The sequence below is a fragment of the Micromys minutus genome (genome assembly GCF_963924665.1).
Source record: "Micromys minutus genome assembly, chromosome: 21".
In the NCBI taxonomy this organism is placed as follows: domain Eukaryota; kingdom Metazoa; phylum Chordata; class Mammalia; order Rodentia; family Muridae; genus Micromys; species Micromys minutus.
In genome coordinates, this window is record NC_137956.1 from 35,190,390 (window position 1) to 35,216,738 (window position 26,349).

Here is a 26,349-nt window from a genome sequence, read left to right on the forward strand (position 1 = left end):
CACAATTGCAGGCCTTTGGCAAACACAGCCATTGACTATGAATTGTCTCTGAAAACTCTAAGGGCATCTGGAAGCTGTCCAGGGTGTTAAGCCACAAATAGCAGAACATTATAGTTTCTTGGGTTTGCTTCTATGCCTACCTCTAGCCCCTGATTGAAAATAAAAATTTCAAATAATCAGTTTAAATACAACTCACAAATGTTAAATAGAATATGGTGATTTTACTCATTCCTTCTACCCAGTGGTCCTTACCTACAGCCCACAGGCTGCATGAACCTCAGGACACACATAAATGCAGCCCAGCACAATGTAAAGTGAACCAAAGCACTGTGGGGCTTGTTGGTGGTGACTTTTGAGGAGAGGGGTGACAATGACGATGATGAGCCACTTATTTTCATGCATGTGCACTTTGAAGGAGATAATGATCAATGTTCAGACTGGGCACAGTTGTGTCTAGACCTTAGGATTATCCCCTCCCCCAACCTAGCTGAACTTCGGGAGAATCTGACATCATTTAGCCTTTAATTAAGACTGGAACAGAACTCTGCTTCATGAAGACAACGTAACAAACCATTTGATATGCACGCACCAAGGATTTCTCCTACGAGAACAATGATGTTTCCACTCTTACCCACTTCAGTCCCAATCCACACGCCTGCTGGCACCCTTACCAGGTAAGCAATCACACTGCCTGCTACCGCACAGCTATCAGTGTAATCATTTGAGATTCTAGATGTCTTTATCCCCCCCCCCAAAGTGTGTAAACATTCAATAAGCTGCTTTTATTCAGTTTCAAACCACTTGTCAATCGGTTAGAACAGTCACTACTAATCACTGGGACTCAGGAGAGTGCAGAGAGCAGAGATCCTAACACAAGCCAGAGGCGGGATCAGAGCTAAGATCCTGTGCTTGTCCTGCCTGGCTACCATTCCAGTGCAAAACACAAACTTCCTGTGCTCAAGTCTCACTGGGCCTTACAACACCAGTAGGATTTTATGATGTCAACCCTAAACAATACAGAATGATGCGCTCTTTGGATTTTAAAAGTCTTTAATTACATCTTAATGTACCTTGTGAATGAATAACTTTTCTAATATTGTTACTGGTTATTTGAAAAAAACTGGCAAATGCCAAAAAGCCAAAAATTTTAATATTCACTGAAGAAGGTAATACATTTTAACTGAATTTATGTTGTGTAGGGTCTCTTGTTGGCATGTTAGAAATGGAGGATCTGTTAAGACTGTAGCTTTAACCTGTACCGTACCCACCCAGAACCAGGTGCTTTAGTGGTTATCTGCAACCTTTTAAAGACATTCAAGAGAAGAACTCTGTCTTTTTTATTATTTCATTTTTTACACATAAAAAACTTGAGGCAACTTTAAAAAAATGAGTATCCATATGTTGAGGGCCAAAGAGGCAACATGGAGGTCATCTAATAAATAAATAAATCCAAGCATGTAAACATGACATGCCAAACTATAACTGCAGTTTATTCCTTCCTTTTCTTTCTTTTTTTAAATTTACTTTATTTATATGAGTACACAGTCCCTGTCTTCAGACACACCAGAAGAGGGTGTCAGATCCCATTACAGATGGTTGTGAGCCACCATGTGGTTGCTGGGAATTGAACTCAGGAACCTCTGGAAGAGCAGTTAATGCTCTTAACCACCGAGCCATCTCTCCAGCCCAGTTTATTCCTTCTTAAACATGAATTCTCAACATGGTTCCCGACGTCTCTCCCAACCTTATTTAGAGGTAGGAGACACTAAGAAGTCAACTTCCTTTATTATTATATCACAGGGATATATCACAGAACAGCCAGTGTGATTTTTCCCTGACTCTCCACAATAAAATTGAGAATGTTTTGGAACTCTCTGGCCGCTCTGTTATAATGGTGGTGCTATGAATCATGGGTACAGACAGCCACACACCTGGGTTGTATTTGATCACATTTCTCAGAGCCTCCAAAGCCATTTCCACTCTTGGTAAGCGGTCTCCGTGTTGCTCCGACTCCAGTTTTGCAGCATGAGTGATGGCCATGAACGTGTGGAGGTACTGGGCCTGAGAGCCTATGTAATCCAACAGACTTGCAGCAAATGATTTTGGAACCTAAGCCAAGCACATAAACATATAAGTGAGAGTGTCCTCACTAATAGCCCATACTGAAGGTTTTAAGACAAGAAGAAAGAACCTCAAGAAATGGAAAGGGTGTGATTAAACTGTAAATTCAAATCAACACAGCTAAGCATACAGCACTCCATCAAGGAGTGGGAAAAGGCAGAACCAAATAAAATGTACCTAACTTTCTGAGGATTTACACACTTTCACCTGTATCTTGGTACAAGTGATTAGAATATCTGTCCCCTTTACCAATCTAATAAGAGTATACATAATGAAATTCAGGGATTAACTCTCCAAGTTACTAACCACTTTAACTTATTTTTTTGGCTAGCTAGTTAAATATATTAATCCTGTCAATAATAATATATACATTACAATTTGGTAATTCCCATTTCAAGAACAAATTCTAAAACAAAGCATTATTTCTCATCCATCTTGGTGGTAAATGTCTGTAATCTTAGGTACTTGGGGGGCTGGGGTAGAAGGATTTTGAGTTCAAGGCTAGCCTGTGCCACAAAGCAAGAGCTATCTCACATATGTGCATACACACATCCATACACACATGCTATGATTTACTTCTCTCTTTACACGCTAACCAATTACAAAATTCTTGCTTTCCCCTCAAAGCAGCAAATAAAGAGTAGCTAAGATACAAGTGGCTAGTTATGAGCTTCTTAAAATCCAAGCATTCAACAGTCTGACCCATGGTTCTCAGCCTTCCTAATGCTGCAACCTTTTAATCCAGTTCCTCATGCTGTGCTGACCCAGCCATACAACTATTTCTTTGCTAGTTCATAACTAATTTTGCTATTACAAATCATAATGTAAATATCTAATATGCAATCCTGTGAAAGACTGTTCTGCCCACAGGTTGAGAACAACTGATCTCAATGAAGAGGCTCATTAGCTGTTAATAGTTCCATACCTACCCAGGACAACTCCTAGGAACTCAGCTAGTAAAGAGGTATTAATTCCAATCTGTAAGATATGAAATAGTCACTAGACCTCAGTAAGTATGAGCAACAGCATCAGACAAAATTAAAAGCCAAGCACTTACCTCTAGCTGGAAAGTTGGGACTTCATTATAGACTCTAACAAAAATCTCGCCCACAATAAGTTCTTTGGCATGTTCACTGTAGACAAATTCTGCCCCATAAGTTTTGTCACAATCACCCTTTTAAAAAAGAAAAACAAGACTGTTAGATGTAAGAATCTAATTTCCAGTTTGTAAATCTACCCTGCTTTGTCTAATAATGCACTGAATATGTCAAAAAGGACACTCACTTTGAGACAGGGCAAACATGGCTGGAACAGGGACAGTGACAGAGAGAGCACTTTACTCCTGCCAGACTATCAGGGCTCATCCTGAAGTCTCAGAAGAGTACTTTTATCAGAAGAAGATAAAGCAGACCAAGACTCTACTCTTCTCACTCCTCCAGTGGACACTTGGCTCAGCCATGCTACAGGTGTGTGTAAGTACTCGTGTGTGCAATGCAAGCACACTCAGATTGGGTGTTACAAGTAATAAATTGAATTAAAGTGCCCAATTCTCCCATTGCATTAATATCTTAAACAGATGTTTACTGTTTGGAAGTAGTGGCAATAAGGAAATCCTAATGTAGTATTTTAGAGATTTAATTCCATGTGTGTGCCTGTCTGTGTGGGTTTATACAGGTGAGTGTAGGTGCCTTTGAGGCAGATGTATCAGAGATCCCTGTGGTGCTGTAGTTACACAAATCATGAGCTGCTTATAGGGTTGGGAAAACAGTTCTGGTCCTCTGAGGAGCAGTGGGTGCTCCCAGCTGCTGAGTCATCCCTCATTCCCTAGAGGACAATTTCATACAACACCAGGCTATCCTTGAAATACCCGGGTAGCTAGAGCTGTTGACCAAACATCTAATTGGTGAATAGCATATTGCTTCATCAAGACTCATTCCACCAGAATAGTCACCTCAGAAAATATAAAACATTAACATACCTTTTTAATCATATTTTCTTGTTGTGACTCAAGAAACTCAAGCAGTTCTGCTCTTGTAGAGTTGTTCCACATCAAATATGGGTTCTCTGTGTTGCTGTTAAGCATCTTCAAGATCTAGGGAGACAATATTACTGTTCAGTAGGGGGCCTGAGGTAACAGACCTTGGTTAGTACCCCTGTAAGTCTGATGAGCTTCTGATGCTCTCCATCTTGCAGTTAAAAGAACAAGTCTACAAAAGCTGGCATTGTCACAGCTCTGTGACACTGGGAGGAGACCTGATCCCTCATCAGGTGTAATTCTCCCAGAGAAAGTACAGTATCTAAATATTTAGTTAGCAGTGCTTCTAAAACAGCCACATCATACTTCTTTCATACATATACTTGAAAACAACAGGGTGGGATGAGGGTGGCAGCTTGAACTGCCTGTCTCTGCCCTGACTCGAGGTTCCAGCGGAGCTCTGCAGGGTGATGTGCTCCCCTTTGGCTTTCTTCAACTCTAAGTATAAACACATATTCCACACCTCAAGTGACTGAATGAAAAGTGTTTTTATTTCTCATTTCCAAAGCTCTAGGTCAGGAAGACAGCAGTGGTGGGTTGAATGAGAATGGCTCCATAGGCTCATAGAGTTAATGTCTAGTTCCCAGCTATTGGAACTGTTTGGGAAGGGCTATAACCTATTCTAGGAAAATGCATGATTTTATAATAAACATCTCATTAAATATAGATATAAATTATAAAAGACTTGATTTTGAAATAAAACATTTTAAGGCTGCAGACAGTAATCATAAACTTGCTGGTATTTCTGAGGAGGATGTTTGCAGTCAGCAAAAAGCATCAAGCTAGAGTAAAAGATCCAGGGAAGAACACTGCTAGTTCCTCCATGTGGAACTGCACAGCACTCCCATACGTGGATAACTACACTCCCATACAGACCACCACGAACACAATAAACTACAAAACCAGTGAAGGCTTAAACTCTAAAAGTAATTAGAATTTTAGAAGCCTGAAGACCTTTTTCTCACAAAAGCAGTAGACAACAAAAATAAAGATTAAAAAGAAAAAAGAAAAACTGGTCCTCTGTTGTATGCTACCTGGATGCCCATACTAACATCTGTGCACCATCACCATTCTGTTAGTTTTCTAACACCAAACACAGGGTCTGACTGCTCATTTAATATCTTTTGTTGTTTTATTTTTGAGACAGGCCTCATTCTGTAGCTAAGGCTGGCCTCTATTTAATCTTTCTTTATGAACAACCTAAGTGATGCACTAAACCTTTTAAAGTCTTGCGGCGTCTTACCTAAAGCACTCAGCATGTACTTAGTGCACCTTTACAGTTTAATTCTTCAATGCTGTTTTCCTAGACTGCTTCCCAATGCTCTCACAGAGAGGACACACATGCTGTGAGGTCACTGAAGTAGTGTTTATTTTCATCATGAAATATGTATCAATACTGATGTAGAAATCCATTATGTAGCAGTAAGAATAAGCTATGGTCTATAAGAGACATCTAAACAAGCTTGATGCCTGACTGAAACATCATGGTAAACCCATTTTCTTGTCTGAGGCCCTTGTGACCCAAGGCTGGTAAGAATTATGGTAGGCTCTGTTACTGAGAAACATGAAGTTATTCTCTGTCCCAGAGGTTAGATTCTAAGGTTTGCTGTTACTGCCATACACCCACAAACACTGCTTTTTTTGGCCAAGAGGACAGCATGTGAATATTCAGTTCTCAGGTTTCCTAGAGCAATAGAGATCATCCTGGTCCTTTATGACCTAAGGACTTTCATTATTCACAAACCGGGTTAGTGCTAGTCCATACCTCAGTAGCACTAGCTACAGCTAGCTTCCGAGCAATGTAGGGGGTCAGCATGCCAGCTAAACTCTTCCTTACGGTTGGATTTTCTGGGGTTGCTTGGTCTTCAGGCAAATACCCACCAAGGCGACTCAGAGCATGGACACTGAGTTTGGCAAGACTGTTGGCTACTTCCTGTTATTAAAAAGATAAGACTAATTAAAGTACGCACATATGTCTCCTTACATTAGTGATACAACAGAAACATTTTAATTATGAAAATGGAAACAGCCAGCACAGGGGTATCAAATTAGCACTACAGAGCTGATACATTCAATATTTATTTTGTTTTCAAGCAGGAAAACCCTTAGCGCCAACATGTTCATCTGTACCCAATGCAGTGTCTTACAGAATCACTTGAAGGCAGGAGGAAGAGTTAGTATTAAGGTGTGTATATGCTCGGCCCAGGAAGTGGCACTACTATTAGAGTGTGTGGCCCGGTTGGAGTAGGTGTGTCACTGGGTGTGGGCTTTAAGACTCTTATCCTAGCTGCCTGGAAACCATGTGCTAGCAGCCTACAGATGAGAAAGGATGTAGAACTCTCAGCTCCTCCTACACCATTCCTGCCATGCTCCTGCCTTGAGAATAATAGACTGAACCTCTGAACCTGTAATCCAGCCCCAATTAAATGTCATCCTCATTAAGAGTTGCCTTGGTCATGATGTCTGTTCACAGCAGTATGACCCTAACTGAGACAGATGGTAAGGTAGGCCTGTCTGCTAGATTAACATGATGGAAATATATTCTGTGAATGACAACACATATAAACCAGGAAATAAAGATAAAAAAACAAAAGCAACTATGAAAATCAGACAAGTACAGATGTGGTGTGGAGAGCTAGTCCCAACACCCTGAGATATAATATCTCCCTATTATATAAACTGTATAAACATAACTCTGAGATTATAAAACTGAGATTATGACTCTGAGTAAGTGAGAAAATATTGTATTATCTCTGTTTCTTAGATACTTTTGCCTTAAATTAAATCCCTCAAGCACAAGTGGCTAAAACCAGAAGTGGTTGGCTATGGCAGTACATAGCTATAATCCCTGCACTGGAGAGCTGGAGGCAGGGGGACAGTCTGGGCTGTGCAGTGACTCTGAGGTCACTGCGGACTATTTTGTCATCTTCAGAAGCAGTCAACAGCCACCTTGAAACACAGCATCTCTGAATGGCTCAAGCTTTGCTTCCCAATGACTTACTAAAAGTCTACATGGGTTTGGGCTAAAGTTACCTGCTGGTTTGTTTCTTCATTTTTCTGAATGCCACTCTCTTCCAATGTATAGTCATAGTTAAACAGATAAACAAGCAGATACCACAAAATTCCAGCCTGAAATAGATGTGTCTGTAGCCAGAAATCCACAGCAAACGAGCTGACACATTCTACTGCCAGGGCGGCCACCCGCGGGATACACTGCAAGGAGAAGAAAGAATGACTTGCAGGGTGAAAACACTGCCAAGGGAAGCCAGCAATGGACACAGCCCGGCTAGCTATCTCTTTGTACAAAACATCATACAGTGTGCAGACTCAGAGTCTGCTTTGTTGACTTTCATCTAAAGGCAATAAAGCATCCACAGCAACACTCAGGTTTGAGCTTCACACCACCATCCTTGCTTCTACTGAACCTGAAGGCATCAAGCAGAAGCAGCTGAGGAACTCTCATCAGGTTTCCCAGTCCCAGCTGCCTCACTCCAAGTCTGTGCCTCCATCCCTTCTACTCAACAGAGCTGAAGTCTCTCTGTCCAGTCAACCACAGCATCTTCAGAGCTGGCTTCTCAGCAGTTTTCTGGAAATCAGCATGTTCTTAGATCTCCGAAGCCTTCATGGTCAGCAGTGACCACAATACAGGTTTTACAAAGTCCTGCCCTTCCTCTCTTTTCTCCTTTGAAAATTCAGTAGGACTCAGTTCTTCTAGTGTTATCTTTGTGTGCCAGAACAGGGACAAACCCATCGTGTACAGCAATGTTTCTACAAGAATACTTAGAGACACAGTGCTTTACTCTTTTTTAGGTAAGCACATGGCTGTAAATCAAGCACTGGCTGTTTGAAGGTCACTCGTGGTGACTGTACTCAGAGGGGACAGTGTGACAGATGTGAGCTATACCTTGCCAAAATACAGCACCCGGCAGAGGTCCTTGATGATTCCAGGCATCTCTGTGATCTTCTCCCGGCACTCTTCAAACTGGGCAGCCACGCTGTAGCATCTGCTTATGTGCCCACACACCTGTAGACAGCACAAGGACAGAAGCAGTTACATATGCAGGCAGCCTTATGTAAGACACGACAGAACTAATCAACACAGATGTGAGACTGATGCTTAATATTATATGTGATGCTATAGTATTAAACAGGACATTTTGGTTGAATTAGCAGAAATCTTAAGATTTCTTATAGGTACAGAAGTCAGCATACCATGGACAAACACATCATAGCCTATTTTTGTGCCACCACTAAGCCAAGAATACTTTTATTCTTTAAAAGTGTTATTTTTGAAAGTGTTATTTAAAAAAAAAAAAAACAGTATGTTGCAAAGGATTATATACCAGAAAATGAAAACCTAATGCCTTATTTACTTTTATTCTAAAAAGAGCTCCTGGGATTTTTTTTAAATTGAATATTCTCTGTTTTTACATTCTCCCCCTCCCCTTGCTTCCATGAGATGCTCCCTCTCCCAACCACCCTCTCCACCTCAGCTCATGGGGTTCTTAGTTAAGGTGTTTTTGTGCAATTATTAACAGGGCACCGTACTGTAAATTCCTTTCATATAAGCTCCTTCAGCATTGGAGCTGCAACTCAAAGCCAGTACGCAACTGATTTATAACCTAAGCCTAGAGAAACGAAGGGCCACACAAAAAGCCACTCTCTCTAATGGGCTATCTATCAAAGAACCAAGCTCTTTGAACCTCCACAAACGGTAGCCGGTCGATATTCTTGGTGGAGGCCCGGGGAGGAAACTGGAGTGGTGCAGAGTAAATGGAGAATGACAGAAAGGACGGGTGTGTGGAGCTGGTGATGGAGCCTGAGGTCAGCACGCTGCTCTCCTCCTTCTTTAAAAAGAGGAAGGTTATGCTGCAAGGACAGTTAGTGTTCCTGCCGCAAACCTGCTTGAATCACACCCACAGCCCACCCTATGGTGAGAAACTCATAGGGTGGGAGGCTAGAAGGCAGCAACCTGTGTTTTAAGAACAGCCAGCTGTCTGTCACAGAGCTTAGCCTCACCTGCACCGACATGTCACTCGGCTTACTGGAGCGATTCAGAACAGCCACACAGCGACTAAATGCCTCCTGTAACACCTGTCAAGAAAGAAGTAAGCCATTAATTCTCGGTGTGACTTGAAGCGTAAAAAAAGCCTTTTCTAGCAGGGATAAGAACCGTTACCCTTTTAATGTTACATGTTTGTAACTAAACACTAACTCAGTTGACATCTGTTAAATAAGCAGGTAAAAAAAAAATGGCCTCGGGGTTTGCTGCTTATTAAAAGCATTCCCAGGCACTACTTTCTACTTAACATTATCTTCACCCCTGTGAACTCAGTACTCTCTGACTCCTATAAAACAAGCTCTCTTTTTCCTTTGACTTTGGCACTAGAATATAGAGACTATGATGCCATGCTATCTGCTGGGATAAAGAAAAAGGAAAAATGGCACTAAATGCATTTGTACTGAGATTCTGTATTATCAAGAGCCACTTAATGTGCTTGGACAAGACCCGATTACCTCTAACCCGTTCTCTCTTCTGAGCTCTTCAGCGTTGAGGGCTGAGCAGTTGACTGTGTGGAAAGCCAGCTCTGCAGCCGCAGGCAACAGTGGTGACTCTTTTGAGAAGAGGAGGTCATCTGAAGTCTCCATTGTTATAGTCCTAATTAGCATGGGGTATCCTGCATATTTATAAGGCTGTAACTCTAAAGTAATAGAAAGACAGTGTTAAGGTCACACCACAGCTCAGTTATGCTACCTCAAAAAATGAACAATCCCCATATTAAATGTCTCGTAGTTTACCTTTGCTTTTCGGTGAGCTCGTAATAAATTACAATGTTTTCCAGTAAGTTAACTGCACTTTGGCATGGAAATGACTAATTTTGCATAATATCTGCTTCTGCCATCCAGTGGCCTTTTTGTTTCTCACCAGATTCCATGCTGCAAAACACAGCAGGTCCTGCGATCACACTGCCATGCAGCACACAACTCCCTCCCTTAAGAATGAGAGGCTGTGTGGGTGCTTGCTCGCACTCTGTGATCAGCTTCTGAGAACAGGCTCCCTGCCTTATTTTACTACTTGTTTTAAACATTCACAGACCCTGAAAGATGAACTGCTACTAGAAATACTAAATAGACAATGTGTTAGCCATTTGCCCAATTTGGTTTTGATCAGTAGTTAGAGGTGAAAGCTGTTATCCAGACACAGTGTTTGCAAAAAGAAAAAAAAAAAACTATTAAATGAGGCTAGGATGTGCAAATAATTAGTCATGACCTTTTTTAAATTAATTTTTATGTGTATGAGTTTTGTCTGCATTTACAAATGCATATTTATGCATGTCTGATGCTCTTGGAGGCCAGAGGTGGATTGGATCCCCTGGAACTAGAGGAACAAATGGTTGTGCCACGGGGGCTCTGGGAATTGAACCTGGGTCTTATGGAAGTGCAGCCAGTCTTAGTCACTGAGCCACTTTTCCAGCCTCCTGGGCCATGATAATTTTACGCACCTCTGTAATTTCACTTGTAATGAGAATAAAGTATTTCTGTATTTTTGAAGCTGATCAATAATTACCTGCCTTAAGTTATACTGTTTGAAGCTGACTTAAGAAGAAACAAAGTAAACATGTATGTATGTTTAAAACAAATTATTCAAGGTTTTGATGCAGATTTGTAACCCCATTCTTAGTTCTGGAAGCCATATAGCTAAGATGGTTTATGTACATGCTCTCCTCAAGACATGCAAAGTATATAGCAAGCTCTCCTCAATGATCCAATTGCTAAATTCTCAGAGGCCCCTTCCAAATTCCAATTGCAACTCCTCTCATCCTAAGTTCCCCAGACATCACATGCTGTCCTCAAATCCCTACCATGAAACTCTCACTTCCTTCTCTCTCCACATCATCTTACATTGTTCTTAAGCCAATAGACTGTAAGAAACTAAACAAAGAATCAAATATTTCAATATATCTTTAGATACTCTGGGCTTTAGACAATTCTGAAATGACACTTATTTCACTGAAACGAGTGTTTTTCTAACTATTCCAAAGGACACAGCATCTTGAAAATGATAGTATGAAGTTGGAGCTGTGCAATGGATAATCTCAAGTTCCTTCTGTGTTCTAATGCTCAAGCATACTTGGTATTCGTTCTCCACCATCTGAGGCTGCTGGAGCCAGGTCAGGCAGTCTTTACATGTAACTGAGGTCATTAAATGGTCTTTCAGTTTCTGATTCTAGTATCTTATATATAATTTAATGTACTTGCTGCTGGATGGTAAAACACAGAACTAACCATGTAGCACCACAGAAAAGAAGCGTCATTTGAGAAGAAATAATGAAACCTTGTTGGCAATGCAAAATATTGAAAACCACAGACAGGCGAGAAGGCCCACAGCAAGCATTGCTTGAGACCTTCCTCTGGAAGACAACTGCTTCCCTGATCCCAAAACTCAGTTCCAAGAGTCCTTTGTAACAGTAACCCCCAATCTGATAGAATATGTTGCAGAACAAGTAACTCAGTAAGATTAGCTAGAAAATAAGCCACAATCTATCACGACAGAGGATTTACCTTCTTTATGACGGTTGAAGAGGATGCTCTGTGTTTTCAGAATTAAAATTATATTCTCTGGGTCTGGCCCATCCACTATTTTTGTTGACTTGGTACATAAAAATTCATATGCCTTATTTACTTTTTCAAACATGTCCTGTATGTAATTACAGACAAATAGGTTTAATTGGATTTTTTCTAATTCAAACTTAAGAAATAGTTGGTACTTGGTTATTATAATTTACCAATTTCTTTGACTATTTTACCTTTGCACTAATGAATTCATCCCAAGTGCCATCTAGCTAGTACACTGTAAGAGGGCACTACATTTTCCCCCCAGAGTAAGTATCCAAGGATTTCAATTTTATGTAAGAAAAAAAGGTTGCATAAAAATTTAAATATTCCATTAAGTATGTGTGAACACACATACACTAAGGGCCTAGGCATGTACCATAGTTGGTAAGGCGCTTGCCAAGAATGCATGAAGCCCCTGGGTTTAAAGTCCAGGACTGGGTAAGCTGGGCCTGTGACCCCAGAGGACAGGAGCAACAGAAGTTTAAAGTCATCCCTGGCTATATGAGAGCTAGAGAGCACCCTAAAATGTCAGATCTTGTCTCAAAAAACAAACAAAAAACTCCCCCAAAACAAAAACAAAAAAATAAGAAAAACCCCAAAACTTAATATATACGAGACTGAACCAACGCAGGAAAATTATTGGTAAAAACTGCTGTTAATAGTTCCATTTTCATCTGTGAGGGAGGGGCAGGATGGAGGTGAGAGGGTGACTTGTGAGTTAATTCTTTTCACTTTCATGTCTCGGATTCTGTGGCAAGTACACTGACCTCCCAGACATTCTTGGTCTGGCCCCCAGTGCTCCTGTGTACTGAGTGTTATCCCAAGCACTGTTAAATTCTGCTGTCTTATTTAATCTGCAAAAGAGCTACTGCAGCGTGCACCCTCAGTGTCTTCATGAGGAGACAATAAATGGTTTACATAGAAAGAAAACACTGCCCCGCAGCAGTAGGAACCCTTATGTGAGGGCCATACAACTGTCAGTTTCTCTACAATAGTTTTATACAGCATTTAAATATCTAAAAAGTTAATAAGCCTAGCAATTTGATAATGTCAAACTTCCTATTTTATTTTTCTGAGATGAATTTGGATTGTTGTAAGTTCACAAAACAAACCAACAACAAAAACCCCTTCAACAAAACAAAACAAAACAAAAATGAACCTAAAAGCCAAGCAGGCCTTAACTTTTAAAATGTTTACATTCATACAAGCAGCATCTTTCAACATCAAGTCTTCCTTCTCAGAAATACTGTATATTTCCAATTTCCTAATTCTTCACTTAGGATAAGATATCGAGTATCAGCCAGGCAGTGGTGACACACACCTTTAATCCCAGCATTTGGGAGGCAGAGGCAGTCAAATCTACAAGTTAAAGGCCAGTCTAGTCTACAGAGTAAGTTCCAGAACAGCCAAGAGAAACCCTATCTCAGAAAAAAAAAAAAAAAAAAAAAAAAAAACAAAACACAACAACAACAACAAACAAACAAATTTTGGGTGTTACTAGGAATAAAAAAACCCAAAAAAACAAAAAACTAAACCTCACAAACATTACTTAAGCTATATGGTGATGACAGACCTTAAGACATCAGAGTTGAGTCTCAAACAGAAATGATTACGGCTGGAGAATAAATTTGCCCTAAACGTACTAGTCACAGGTGCAGCCCTTCCACCAGACGGAGGAGCCCACCCAGAGAGAACAGGCTGGGGCTAGAGGTACATAAGAGGCAGCACATACCCTTCCTTCTGGGTTCTTATCAGGGTGGTATTTCTGTGCCAGTCTAAAGTAAGCTTTTCTAATCTTGCTTTCATCATGCCTGGAAGGAGAGAAATTGTTTGTAAATACAGTAAGGCACATATAAAAGGACTTACACAACCATCTAATGTGATGTTTGTTAATACTCTCACCTCTATATGTCAGGAACTATATTATTGATCCCACATTTGAATTGATCATACATTAGGCATCTAATTAAATCCAGTAAGATTTAAGTTAGAGTATATTTGTATGTTATCTTTATAGGTGAAATAAAAGCTAAAAGTTCACTAAGCAAGATTCAACTTATTTTACAATAAAGTTTTAATATTATCTATTTTTAAAAATTACAGAATTATATTTGGGATTTAGTAAAATAAGAAGTATATTTTAAAATCCAACAATTTGTCAAATGCCACTGTGAACGATATAATTTTGGTACTGTATCAGTACTTAAGAAATCTTTACAGGACTTTATTCTGTTGTTTAAAAACATGCCTATTAGGCCACTTTCTTCTACTGTGTGCAGTCACCATAAACCTTCCCAGGATGCTCCTAACCCAATGTAGTGCCCTGGGCAGACTTCCAGCACACCTTCCCCAAGCACAGCACACACTGTGTGAGGAGGAAGTGGGATTCAAACGTGTGCATGACAGCCATGTACCAGGTGAAGGCTAGGCACACTGCACAGACAGTTCTAGTAACAAAATGCAACAGTTACCCACAAGAACAGAGAATGTAATCTAGTTAGTAAATCTGTAATGTCACAGTCAGTGCCTAGAGTTCCAGATGATTTTTATGTATCAGTAAGTATGGCTTTTTAAAATGGCATTTCATCTTTGATATTAATGTCTTAAGCTGAAGCAGACATCTACTACTATAATACTGAAATAACTCACAGCCCCTGGCCCACAGGCAGATTAAGCACTTCATAAGCATCATCTATGGACATCATAGGTGGCTTCTTTTCTACTTCCTTCTTCCAAGCGTCAAGGGAATCTTTCAGAAGCTTAACCTTAAAGACAAAGGAGTAAAATCTGTATCCAGTAAAATAATTCAGACTATAACTTCAGATTTACACAACATTTGTGCTGTACTTATTTAAATCCACGTGTCCAGGCTACCCAATCTTCACAATGTGGGCAGCCATGTTACTTATTACAGAATTTCCTTCTGTTTAAGTTAAGCCTCACAATTAGTAAAGGATAGACTGTACTAAGAAAGCAAGTACACTGTAGAAACTGTCCTTACAACTACAGATATGCAGACACTCAAACAAATGTAGGACAGCACTAACTGTGCTGCCCAGCGATGGGAAGACAATGGCTAACACCTATCTCACACCTGTACACTAAAGGAGCACACAGCCACAGCTTCACACAGTTGTAAGATTCCTTTTTTTTTTTTCCCTTGATGTAGGCCAGGCTGGTTGCAACCTTCTTGATTTAGCCTCCAAAAGACAAGGAAACACAGGGGGGGCCAAAAGCTAATTCTTTAAAATCTGAAAAACACTAAAATTCTGTAAGAACATTTCCCAGTGAATAAAGAATGGAGCTGACATTAAGCATCTGTTCCATTAACAAGCTTTAAGTTTCCCATCATTCCATGTAGACTTCTTTTCAACAAGTGCTGGGCTTGTCTTTATTTGGTCATGACACTGTGCAGAGGCAGTAACTTGTGGTACCAACGGCAAACATTCTCCTATCTTTTAGATGGTAAGTTCTGCTGCAGAAAAAGGAGCAGGCATGGCCATCCAGACCTATTTTATTCCAGCTTTTTACAGATGTGAGGACTCGGGTTAGAGGAATCCTAACGCCACCCCAGGACTGGTCTGAGCTGTCACACATACAGGAGCTATGTTTATGTGAACACTCAACTGTCAGAACCTCCTTTACAGACAGCAGCTAACATTTCTATCATCACCATGTTAAAAATGAATCAAGACTTGGTGAATTAACATCCCATAAAGGCAGGGAGTAAAACTTGCCTTAGGTCTGTCATAAAAGATAACAACTGTAAAATTTTAAATATCTTCCAGAGTTCAAAATCTACCCAAAATGTATACTGTACTAGCAAACTACTCAGTACCCATAGCTGAAAGACAGTGTTCCTCTGACTGTCTGTGTGTGTGTGTATGTGTGTGTGCTTGCGTGTCCTCCCGCCTCGCTCTCTCTGAGACAGAGTCTCACTGTTGTCTAGGCTTGCCATGAGCTTTGGTTTAGGCAACCTTCAGCCTGGTCCTCCCAAGCATCGGTTGGGACTGCAGGCCTGTAGCACCGTGAATACCTAAAGCCACTATCCTTTTTAATCACAGGAGGAAAACCCATTCAGAAGTGTTTAGAACTATTTTTGCAGTTTAAGAAGAAACAAACTGAACTTACTGGGTCTTTAATTGGCCAATCTGGAAACCGGAGTGTATCACAAAGTTGTTTGAGGTAATAAATATTACAAAATAATTCATTTTCTAGCTGTGGATAATTGATAACTGGGATAGGACAATATTGATAAAGTGCTCTTGTATTGCTTTGCAGGCGAGGTGTGAAGTCAGCAAGATGGGCAGCAATCTTCTCGATCATGAGGCGCCTACAATCACAGAAGCTTCGATTCAGACATTCTGAAGAATTATTTTACTTAAAAAGAAACATGGGTATTCATGCAAGAAAATTACATAAATATTCAGAACTACTCAACTATAAAGTGAGATTAAATGTTACTCAGAGTATTTAATCATACCGCACAAACTCAGTCACTCCTATTAAAAACTCAAGCCATTACAAGGTCAGATGGTGTTTGCATGTATATCAGGTGGCAGGATGGCCAGGGACTAAGGCTTGCTACTGCCTTCAAAGAAGCACATTATATGGTATTATTTATCTGGCCCTAAGCTAAGCAGACCTCAATTTGATAAGAAAAATCTTTCAGACAAAGGAACTCAGACAATTTAAAGAGAAAAATCTTATACATAAAAATTGCTTCTAATTTATTCATATACCTATATGTTTTTCCCAGTAAAAAATGACTGACACATAGACTGCCACCATTAAAAATGGTGGCCAGCATAAAACAAGCCTTAAGGTTAGCCTATCCCAGAAACCAATGGTAATAAATAGATGGCATGGAAAATGGAAGGCTGGCCTGGGAACTCAAAGACCAAATGTTATGTAGCTAAGAGGTGAGGGCTCCCAAAAGAAACCTATGAACAACCGTGTCCCCACGGACAGGTGAGGCGTGTACTCTATACTGCCATGCACTTCTGTGCCTTGCCCTCTTCTGTGTTTTCATAGGCTTCTCCCATGGAAAGTCTTTCCTTGTAATACATGCTTGCTAGAAAACAATCAAAATTCTTATGGGCATCTCTAGTTTGATCCATTCTATGTGTGTAGGCAAAATTTGTAGAGTACAGGCCTATTCCCAAGAATCGAAAAGCCGTGTCTTGATTGTATTGCCATTAGGGTAACAGGTCACACTCTTATACAGAAGCTCTACTAACAGTAATCTATCAACTCCCATCACTGACGACGCTTCAGGCCTTGGTAAAGCCTATTAGCTGAACTGGAACATAAGGACACTGGTAAGACTCCTCTTGTAACTGAAAGCAGGCCAGGTGAGCAGCAGCAAACACAGCATAACCACAGCCAGGACTCACTCACCTCATCTCACTGCTCCAGATTGCTTCTGGAGTGTCAAATTCACCAAGGAAAATCTCAGAAAACTTCTCGGGTTCATAATTTTCTAGGTAGCAAACCATTGCTTCAGGAAGGATATGTCCAAGTATACTTCTCTGAAAAATATCTTGTCCTTTAGTCTTAAAAAGCAACAACATCAAAAAAAAATGGACAAATGTAGTTAGAATAAAATCACCTTTAAAGACTTTGATAAGTCAATAACTTGAGCACTTCAAGAAAAGGAGCACAAGGCCAAGTATGGTGGGGCACAGTTTAATCCCAGCACTCACAGGGCTGAGGAAGGTAGATCCCTGTGAGTTCAAGGCCAGATAGCCAGGGCTATATAGAGAGACCTGTCTCAAAACTCAGGAACAAACATACAAAAACAGTGGCCCATCTAGAACAAACCACTTCTGTGCTCTAGGAAGTTGGAGGAGCACAGTGAAATGTGACACCAAGGGTAGTAGTAACAGGCAGCTTTGCAGTAGCCTTAATGGTCTCAGGGTCACCTGCATCACCACACAGGAGTATGGATGATGAGCCAACCTATGGCCATGGATAACCATGATGGACAAGGAAGAGCAATAGAGACATCTATCATCTACCTTGTACTATTCTAATAGTTACAGCTCCTACCTATACCTGCCATTTGCAAAACCAAGTAAGCCTAACACCTTTTGAAAATTATGTATTTAAGGTGTGTTTGTTCCCCATCTTTCCGTCCGTCTGTCCCAGTCTGCCTGTGAACGTCAGAGAACAACTTGTAGAAGTAGGCGCTTACCTTCCACATATGGGTCATGGAGACTCAGCTCAGATCTCCAGGTCTGGCAGCAAGCACTTTTACCTGCTCAGCCATCTCATCTCATCTCACTAGCCCTAAAATCCAGATCTTGAGAGGCTGCTCTCATACAATGTGCATAGAAGTTAAAGGGTGAAGGGGATTCATTTAAAGTAATTACGACTAACTGGATCAAGAAGTCCAAATCTGGCTCATAATTTAACATGCTACATTTTAAACTCTTTTCTCTTAGGATGGGTCTAATGAACACAAATGACTTTCTTCTATTCAGGTAACATGGTTTCCTTCTCCAGGACAGCAACAGAAATGGGAAGCAAGTGTATACCACTTGGTGTAGAAACAAATTCAAAAGGAGGCATTTTCAGACTTTTTGCCAACAATAATGATAAATTTACTGTTAAACTGCTGGAAAAAAACCTGCTGTTCTGCTTTCTAGAGTTCTATTATTTAGTAATCCCTATATATAAAATACTGCCGTAATTACTCAAGTATCTCAGTGAATAATTTCTGAAATAATAGTTTCAGAACCTTGGGAGACATCTCCAAAGGTTATGTGTGTCCTATACAAGCATGAGGATTTTAATTTAATGCTCAGAACCCATACCAAAGCCCAGCACGGGAATGGGGAGAGATGACACAAGGACGGACAGACAAATGAGGAGCCACTGAGGAGCCAGCCCAGGAAAAACATCAGCCTTCAGGTTCAGTGAGAAAGCTTGTCTCAAAACCCCAGGTGGCTAGACAAGACATCTCAGGTTGATCTCTGGCCTCCACATAGGTGCACAGGAGAGCACACACACAGGCACACATAACCCCCATTCCCAGTTGTTTTAAGATATTACCTATCTACTGATGCACAGAAGTAAAGGAGAAAGAATGACTAATACTTATTATGTATCACTATTTTCTATCTACTACTAAAGACAGATTCTATTCTACATTTCTATATTAGATATACCATTTAAGTATCATATTTCTATTCTGAATACTCAGTGTATCTATTTCTATTTGAAGTGAAAGGCTGCCACCATCTGTTTCCCTTTAATAGTGCTAGGCAAAACTGTTACTCTCGGGGCACCAGTGGCTATTCTGTGAAGCCCTCATTACCGTCCAGTGTCTAACACTCAAGTAGTGCAACAACCTTCAACAGTGGCTAGCTTTGGGTAAAATCTAAAAAGTAAATGCTCTAGCAAAAGCCTAGCAATTTTGAAACAGCTGCCAATAACTATGAGACAATGAAGTCTCTGTAAACTACAGTAATAGGTAAGGCAAGAGCACTGGCAGCCGTGAAGACAGTGCTGCTTCAAAAGAAAACCTCAAAGCACGTCTGCCATGGGGGCTGAACAAAAAAGCTCAAGCATTAATGAATCTTCAGAGATTTCAGTTTATGATTAAATGTTTATTAAAAAAAAAAAAAACACCAAAAGCAATCAAGGGGTAATTCACAGTTGTGATTTCAGTGTAAGTATAAAAAGGCTAAAGTATACTGCAAAACATGTCAATGAATTACTAAACGTGATGCCTACTCTCAAGACTGATTACCAGGACCTGCACACACCTATGAGTGCTGAGACAGCACACCCAGGGTCTGTGCTCAGGGGTCAGCTAATGTGCTTACCTCCTCAGACTTGAAAGCCTGTTTGGTATGTGTATATTTCAAAAACCTAGAAAGAAAAATAGAGTATCTTTCAGACAGAGAAGCTGATTAGTCTTTAGCTTTAAAGAAGTTCTAGTCTTTAGATTTATAAAGACTGGACAATTATTAAATTTTAAAATGGTTAAAAAAAGTTAAAAAGACAACTCATAAATCCATATTCCCAAATTAATTTCTGATTAATGGAAGGCCTAAAATGTGCCACAAAGATTTTGATGATCATCTTAAGGTTACATAGTAATATTAAAAATATTCATTTTAGACAACAAAATATAAAACTCCATGAATAACATAAATGTATATTAAGTATATACAGACATATAGTAAAGTGAATTTCTAATACTAGTTCTAATAAACTGGCATAATTCTGAGTAATTTCCCACCTTTTCTTCTACTTTCCAAATTTTTAGAAATTTTAATTAAGATAACGAAAATAATGAAAAGGCAATGCTACAAAAGTTCCTATTAAATGTACCCACACATAACTGAAGTAATGTAAGACAGTGTCTTCATGGTCTTACCGGGCAACAGGAAGCACATTGGAACCTGTATACATCATGATAAAGAAAAACACTCCACTGAGATAGAGGCGAGGTAACTGTGGGTTATCCTGCATAACGTGATGTAACAAGATAGCAACCTTCTCAACAAGGATAGGGTCAAAGGTCAGCAGTAACTGAAAAAGCAAATAAAATGTTTGGTGAGTTATGCTGAGGTTATCATTTCTTACATCCACGGGATTCAATAGACATGTACCAGATTGGAAACTGACTTTAAAAGGTCTCATTCTACATTCAGTGCAGATTGTAACACGGTAAACTGCTGGGAACTGGTCAAATATGGTCAGGGAAAAGCCTGAGGGTGTCCAAAGCTAGTTAGTTTTGTTCTGCTGTTACATGCAAAGCTGCTTGTTTGTGAGTATTTCTAAGGCACATGCATATGTTGTGTACATGTATGTTTATGTGCATACATCCATGTGCATGTGTGTCTGTGTTGCATTAGTTTCAAGTAAATCAAACTATGAAAACCTCTCTGAAGGACACTGGACTCGAGAAGACCAAAACTGAAAAGCAGGGCTAAAGTGTAACTCAGAGGCTCTGAAAGACAACAGGCTCTAAGACATGGTGGGGCCACCTCAGGCCACTGACTACATCCAGGCCGCTTTAATGTGTGCTAAGCCATTTGAGTTTTACTTATTATTTACATAATAAAGGTGACATTTTAATTTTCAATAAATACTTGCTATACTGGCTGGTTTTGTGTCAACTTGACACAAGCTGGAGCTATCATCAAGAAAGGAGCTTCAGTTGAGGAAAGGCCTCCATGAGATCCAGCTGTAAGGCATTTTCTCAACTAGTGATCAAGGGGGGAGGGCCCAGCCCATTGTGGGTGGTGCCATCCCTGAGCTGGTAGACCTGGGTTCTATAAGAAAGCAGGTTGAGCAAGCCAGGGGAAGCAAGCCAGTTAGTAACATCCCTCCATGGCCTCTGCATCAGCTCCTGCTTCCTGACCTGCTTGAGTTCTAGTCCTGCCTTCCTTTGGTGATGAATAGCAATGTGGAAGTGTAAGCTGAATAAACCCTTTCCTCCCCAACTTGCTTCTTGATCATGATGTTTTGTGCAGGAATACAAACCCTGACTAAGAAACTTGCTTCCAAACAATCCCAAATTTGGAGTCAATTGCTACTAGTAAAACAAAGCCAGCATATGCTGTAGGGTGTGGCACTGCCCCACTGACGGGAAGACAGTCTCAGTGAGATGGGGACAGAGCGCAAGGTAAGCACTGGCTCTTGGTGACAGGCCAATAGTCTAGACTCAGTTTGAGAAAGAACAACTGTTTGTCTTGTAAGTCACTATCTTAAACTTCTTGTTCTATGTCCTATCTGTTCAACAAGGCAGTCACACTGCTCTACTCTATGATGAGGTTTAGGAAGGAACAAGCAAGGACAGTCATCGAGGATTTTCTCAAATGTTAGGGACAGCTTGAGATTAGGGTTAGGGAAACAGCAAATCTTGAGTTTTGTCTTACATTATCAATCAACAACAGAGCATTTCAAGTTGTCCTGCACAAGAAAACCAAGACCATCCACTCACTGACTTAAGTTGTGTCGCCATGTGGTCAATACAATGAACATCCTACATGAAATAAGACATAGGACCCTACCTAAGCAGGATACAGTGCTTGGAAAACTGCCTGAGTTACCTGTGTTCCAGCAAGATAAAGTGCCCCTACAGAGGAAAAATCTAAGGGAAAATTACTTTTAAGAAATATTTTGAACCCAGTATAAAATAAACAGGCAGATATGCCGTCAGAAGACGCTAAATTTAGCAGGAAATGGTAGCACACACCTTAATCCCAGCACTCAGACAGCAGAGGCAGGCAGAGCTCTGGAAGTTCAGGACAAGCCAGGCTTACATAGTGAGTTCCAGATGAGAGCATTTCTTGTGAGGGATAGGAGCTAAATACACCACATTTTTCCTTTTTCTTCAGATACTACTAAAAGTTTTGATTAGTCAAAATAGTTTCCCTTCATTGACCAGGTTTTATTCTATACAATGCTTAAATATTTTTCAACCATCTTGATCTCAAGTTTAATGCTTCTTGCATTTACTTTTTAGCTTCCAGTATTAGGAGCCTTGGAAGAATGTTTGAGAGACTTTCTGGGTACTTCATCTTCATGCTGACAGGATCCAATGAACACAAACCCCTCTCTTTTGGTATTACCTCAGATATATATTCACTTAAGCTTCTGGGATTGGCTGGTAACAGTTACAAAAACTTAAAGTGCACTTTCACTTAGAAATATATACAGAAATATCCATAATAAGAAAGTATATGTACAGGCATACTGTGGTGGTTTGAATAAAAATGGCCTCCTATAGGCTCATAGATTTTAATGCTTAGTCACCAGGGAGTAAATTTTTTTAACAGAATTAGAAAATTAGGTGTGACTTTGCTGGAGGAAGGGTGTCAATAGGAATGGACTGTAAGGTTTCAAAAGCCCTTGGTAGGCCCAATTTCCTCTCTCTGCTTGTGGATCAGGATGTAGCTCTCAGCTGACTTTCTAGCACCAAGCCTGCCTGCTGCCATGCTCCCTGCCATGATGATAGTGGACTAAGCTTCTGACACTGTAGGCCAGCCTCAAACTAAATGGTCATGGTGTCTCTCCAGCAATAGAAAAGTAACTAAGACATATGCTGATGCTTAAATAACAAAAACTGGTCAAATAAATATAAAAGATGTTAATTATGTTCTCAAGTTCAGAAATCAGTGATTTCCACGTAATGTAACACATAAATGTAAGAACATATAAACTGTCACTCTCAGTGTAAAATGACAATTATTAGTTAATGGAAAAATGAATGCATACTTCTAAGAATGGAGTAATGAGTAGACAGGAAGTTTACCTAAAATCTCTAAAGTTTGTGCTAGTCTCAGGTGTAGATATTGTAAACTGGAAAAGAACATCACAATGCAGAAAGAAAGGAAAATTTAGGATACTCTATATTTCCAACTCTAAGCCTTGAAATGGTTACTTATAAACAAAACAAAACAAAAAACCCCACAAACAAACAAACAAACCCATCAACTAAAACCAGTCAAACTCTGAGGAAAACATTATTAGTAAGGTGTGCTGCGCCTGTTAGAGAAATGACCATGCACTCATCTGTGGGCTGCTGTATCCCCTGCAGCCCCAAGGCAATCTGCAGCACAAAGGAGAACAGCCTTGCAGTTCCCACAGTAATGTGACTTTGAAGAACAGATTCTAAGTAAAATCCCTCTTGGATGAATCTGGAATCTGAAGATATCACACATTTAGGTTCCTGGATAGACAATCTTCCCCAGTATACGCAGATTAAAAATCCAATTTAGAATGTAGAACCATGGCTACAGAGATGGCTCCACAGTTAAGAGCACAGACTGCTCTTTTAGGAGATCTGGATTTGGTTCCCGGCACAACCAGGTTTAAGTCCAATCCAAGGGACCTGATATGTTTTTCTGGTCTCTAGGCATACCATGGATGCACATGGCACACAGGCACATATGCAAGACATATGTGTAATATGTACATGTTACATATGTACAGACATACATGTAAAAATAAACAACTGGAAAAAATAATAAGTGAATAAATGAAACAAACAGAACTTGGGGTTCAGCTTTATGAAAACGGAATGGATTATACTGAAATAAAGACAAAGGTACAGTACAGTCATGTGATTTTTCCAATACTGTCTGGCTTGGTAGCACACGAGTGACCCACCTGGATGACATGGGGAAGGCAGGTGCTATCTGACAGCAGTCTTTTCACTCTGGGTAAAGGACGAATGATGGCATTGTCATGATCCCTAGAAAATATTTTCTGCAGTCAACATTTAATGTATTTACTGGAAATTGTATGTTCAGAGCATATGGCATTCTACTAGGCATGAAGCAAGTTACCTTCCTCTTTTGTAAATGAAGACTAAGCTCTCATACAGCTGGGAACATGATTAGGTATTTGGTTTAAATCTACTGGCTGTTTAATATGACTTCATTTCCTTCCATAAGATTTCCTTGAAAAACAGTACCCTAGAAGAGCCAAAGACTCTTATTTATTATTTAATTGATTAAACTTTGTGTTGCCTAACACACTGTCTGTGGACAGTCCCCCCAAAGATCTTATCAAGCTTTGTCAAATAAACTTAAACCTTAGCTGAATGATGGTCAGCACTCTTTAAATACAGCCTTAACTAATACACTACTATTTCTAAATATTAACTGCATGGTTTTGAATCTAATCTGATTTTTTAAAGATCTGTAGATGAACAGTGTTTTATGTATTTTTTAGTAATTTCTGTCTATCAGATATCTTTAGAATAGCACTAAACAAAATGATGTGTATACAGATATTTTATGAAGACTGAAATATTCTAGGTAAAGTTCACAAATGTGCGTGTTACAGGAAATAAATCCTCGCGTGGAATGGTCGTGTGGACTGAGCTGTGGGCTGATTATCCCATCTGCACTGCAGGCCTGGCTAGTCTGGCTCAGGAGGACCTGGTACCCACCCTGACATGGACTACAGTTAGCTGTTTCCTGCCACCCCTATCTAACCAGTATAAATACAATGGCTGTCATCACTGCTAGAGCCCAGATGGTAATACAAACTATGCAAGATTGTTTTCTGGCACCCTCCAGAAAAGGTTGTTTTCAGTTTTTACCACATCAATATTACTTGTCAAGTATTTCTTTATAACTGTTTCAATAAAGCAGTATTCCAAGTCACATAAAACACCTCTGTTAAACTGCTATAGTAACCCTGTAACATTACAGAGTACTTATCCACACAATGGGGAGGTGAGGAAATCAGAGAGTCCCTGTTAGTCATAAAAATATTAATGATATTGTACCTGCTCGGAAAATATCCACACATTGTGATCAACATGTTCAGTATTAAGGTAGCAAGGTCAGTTTCATTCAGAACAGCCTGCCCACTGGCTAACAGGCACCATTTAAGCTGAGGTATCGCCTGGAGAGGTCGCCATCCATCCATGCCTTGAGCCCAACATCTGGTTTTTGCATTCAACATTCCTTTGGCCCATAATTCTTGCATCTTAATTGATTGAAGGCATCATTATTACAAACACAATAGCAAGTGAAATGTTTGCCAATGTTTTCTAGATCAGTACAGTACATAAGAAGCATGGAAGACGGCACGTATGCATGTGTCAGCATACAAATACACTAGGAACACACAGCAGCTTTTCAGGAACTCAAAGTTGACTATTAATATAAGAATAAGCACTCAATTGGCCAAAAGAAGAGCACAAAGACCACCGGGAAACGCAGACATAATAAGCAGAGTGGACAGTAACCAAGAGAAGGCTTGGCTCTCTTAAAACTGTTTTGGTCAAATTCTGACTGAGCCTAAGAGAAAGGACAGGATCACTGTGAGGAAGGAGGATGCTCTTGCCTCCAGAATAAACAGATATTATCCACTGATCTTTGGTACATATTAAAAACTTGATCATACCATGTGAAGCCTGAAACTACAATGTTCCACATATTAAAGTTTTAGGGGCAGGGAACTGGGACTTCAGTAAGCAGACCAGATCAGAATAAAACATTAGTACAGGCAGGGTAAACACTTTCTGTCTCTTCCCCATATTGCTAAAAATCTATTTGGTACCAAACTTATTCAGTTAAAAATAAAATAGTATAGTAATCATTACTGTACATAATTCATTGAAAACATTGCCAACACTACCTCCTGAGAGGCAGTCCTATAATAATGACTGCCTTATAAGATCTGACATATCACTGTACACAGATGTACATTTCTAGAACCTTAAGTCACAGAGTTATATGACCACTGGCACTGAACACAGTAATCAGTTTAAAGACACTGCCCATCTGGGGACTGGAGAGATGACTCAGAAGATAAGAGCAATTCCTGCTCTGCCAGATGACCTGGTCCCAGCACACATGTTAGGTGGCTCATAAAAACATATCCCTCCAGTTCTGGGGCATCTGATGCCCCATTCGGGCCATCTTAGGAACCTGCACACACGTAGCATACATTTACAGACACTTACATATACATAAATACAAATAATATCTAAAGAAGCTACTGTACATCTGTATGAGTGCTAAATAAGGGGCCTGAGAAGGCAAAGACCTGCCAGATATGATGCTGCTCATCTGTGTGTTGGTATCAAGCCTGGG

The 26,349-nt window shown here is 40.1% G+C and overlaps 1 protein-coding gene across 4 annotated transcripts in view; it reads right to left on the bottom strand.

The window, feature by feature from the left end:
* DNAJC13 (DnaJ heat shock protein family (Hsp40) member C13) overlaps positions 1-26,349 on the bottom strand; it is a 103,730-nt gene that overhangs the window by 18,621 nt on the left and 58,760 nt on the right. For all 4 annotated transcript variants that reach the window (XR_013975467.1, XM_080934360.1, XM_080934359.1 and 1 more), the window contains 17 exons: positions 25,035-25,237; positions 23,906-23,990; positions 20,163-20,317; positions 19,606-19,651; positions 17,174-17,328; positions 15,905-16,106; positions 14,423-14,538; positions 13,506-13,584; positions 11,720-11,855; positions 9,674-9,858; positions 9,176-9,250; positions 8,061-8,180; positions 7,190-7,369; positions 5,922-6,089; positions 4,100-4,213; positions 3,179-3,295; positions 1,932-2,109 (listed from right to left, as the gene is read on the bottom strand). Coding sequence is in view for 3 of the 4 variants with exons in the window: in XM_080934360.1 (XP_080790486.1) it covers positions 1,932-2,109; positions 3,179-3,295; positions 4,100-4,213; positions 5,922-6,089; positions 7,190-7,369; positions 8,061-8,180; positions 9,176-9,250; positions 9,674-9,858; positions 11,720-11,855; positions 13,506-13,584; positions 14,423-14,538; positions 15,905-16,106; positions 17,174-17,328; positions 19,606-19,651; positions 20,163-20,317; positions 23,906-23,990; positions 25,035-25,237 (2,314 nt within the window). In the remaining variant the exon portion in view is untranslated. The remainder of the gene's footprint in view (positions 1-1,931; positions 2,110-3,178; positions 3,296-4,099; positions 4,214-5,921; positions 6,090-7,189; positions 7,370-8,060; positions 8,181-9,175; positions 9,251-9,673; positions 9,859-11,719; positions 11,856-13,505; positions 13,585-14,422; positions 14,539-15,904; positions 16,107-17,173; positions 17,329-19,605; positions 19,652-20,162; positions 20,318-23,905; positions 23,991-25,034; positions 25,238-26,349) is intronic.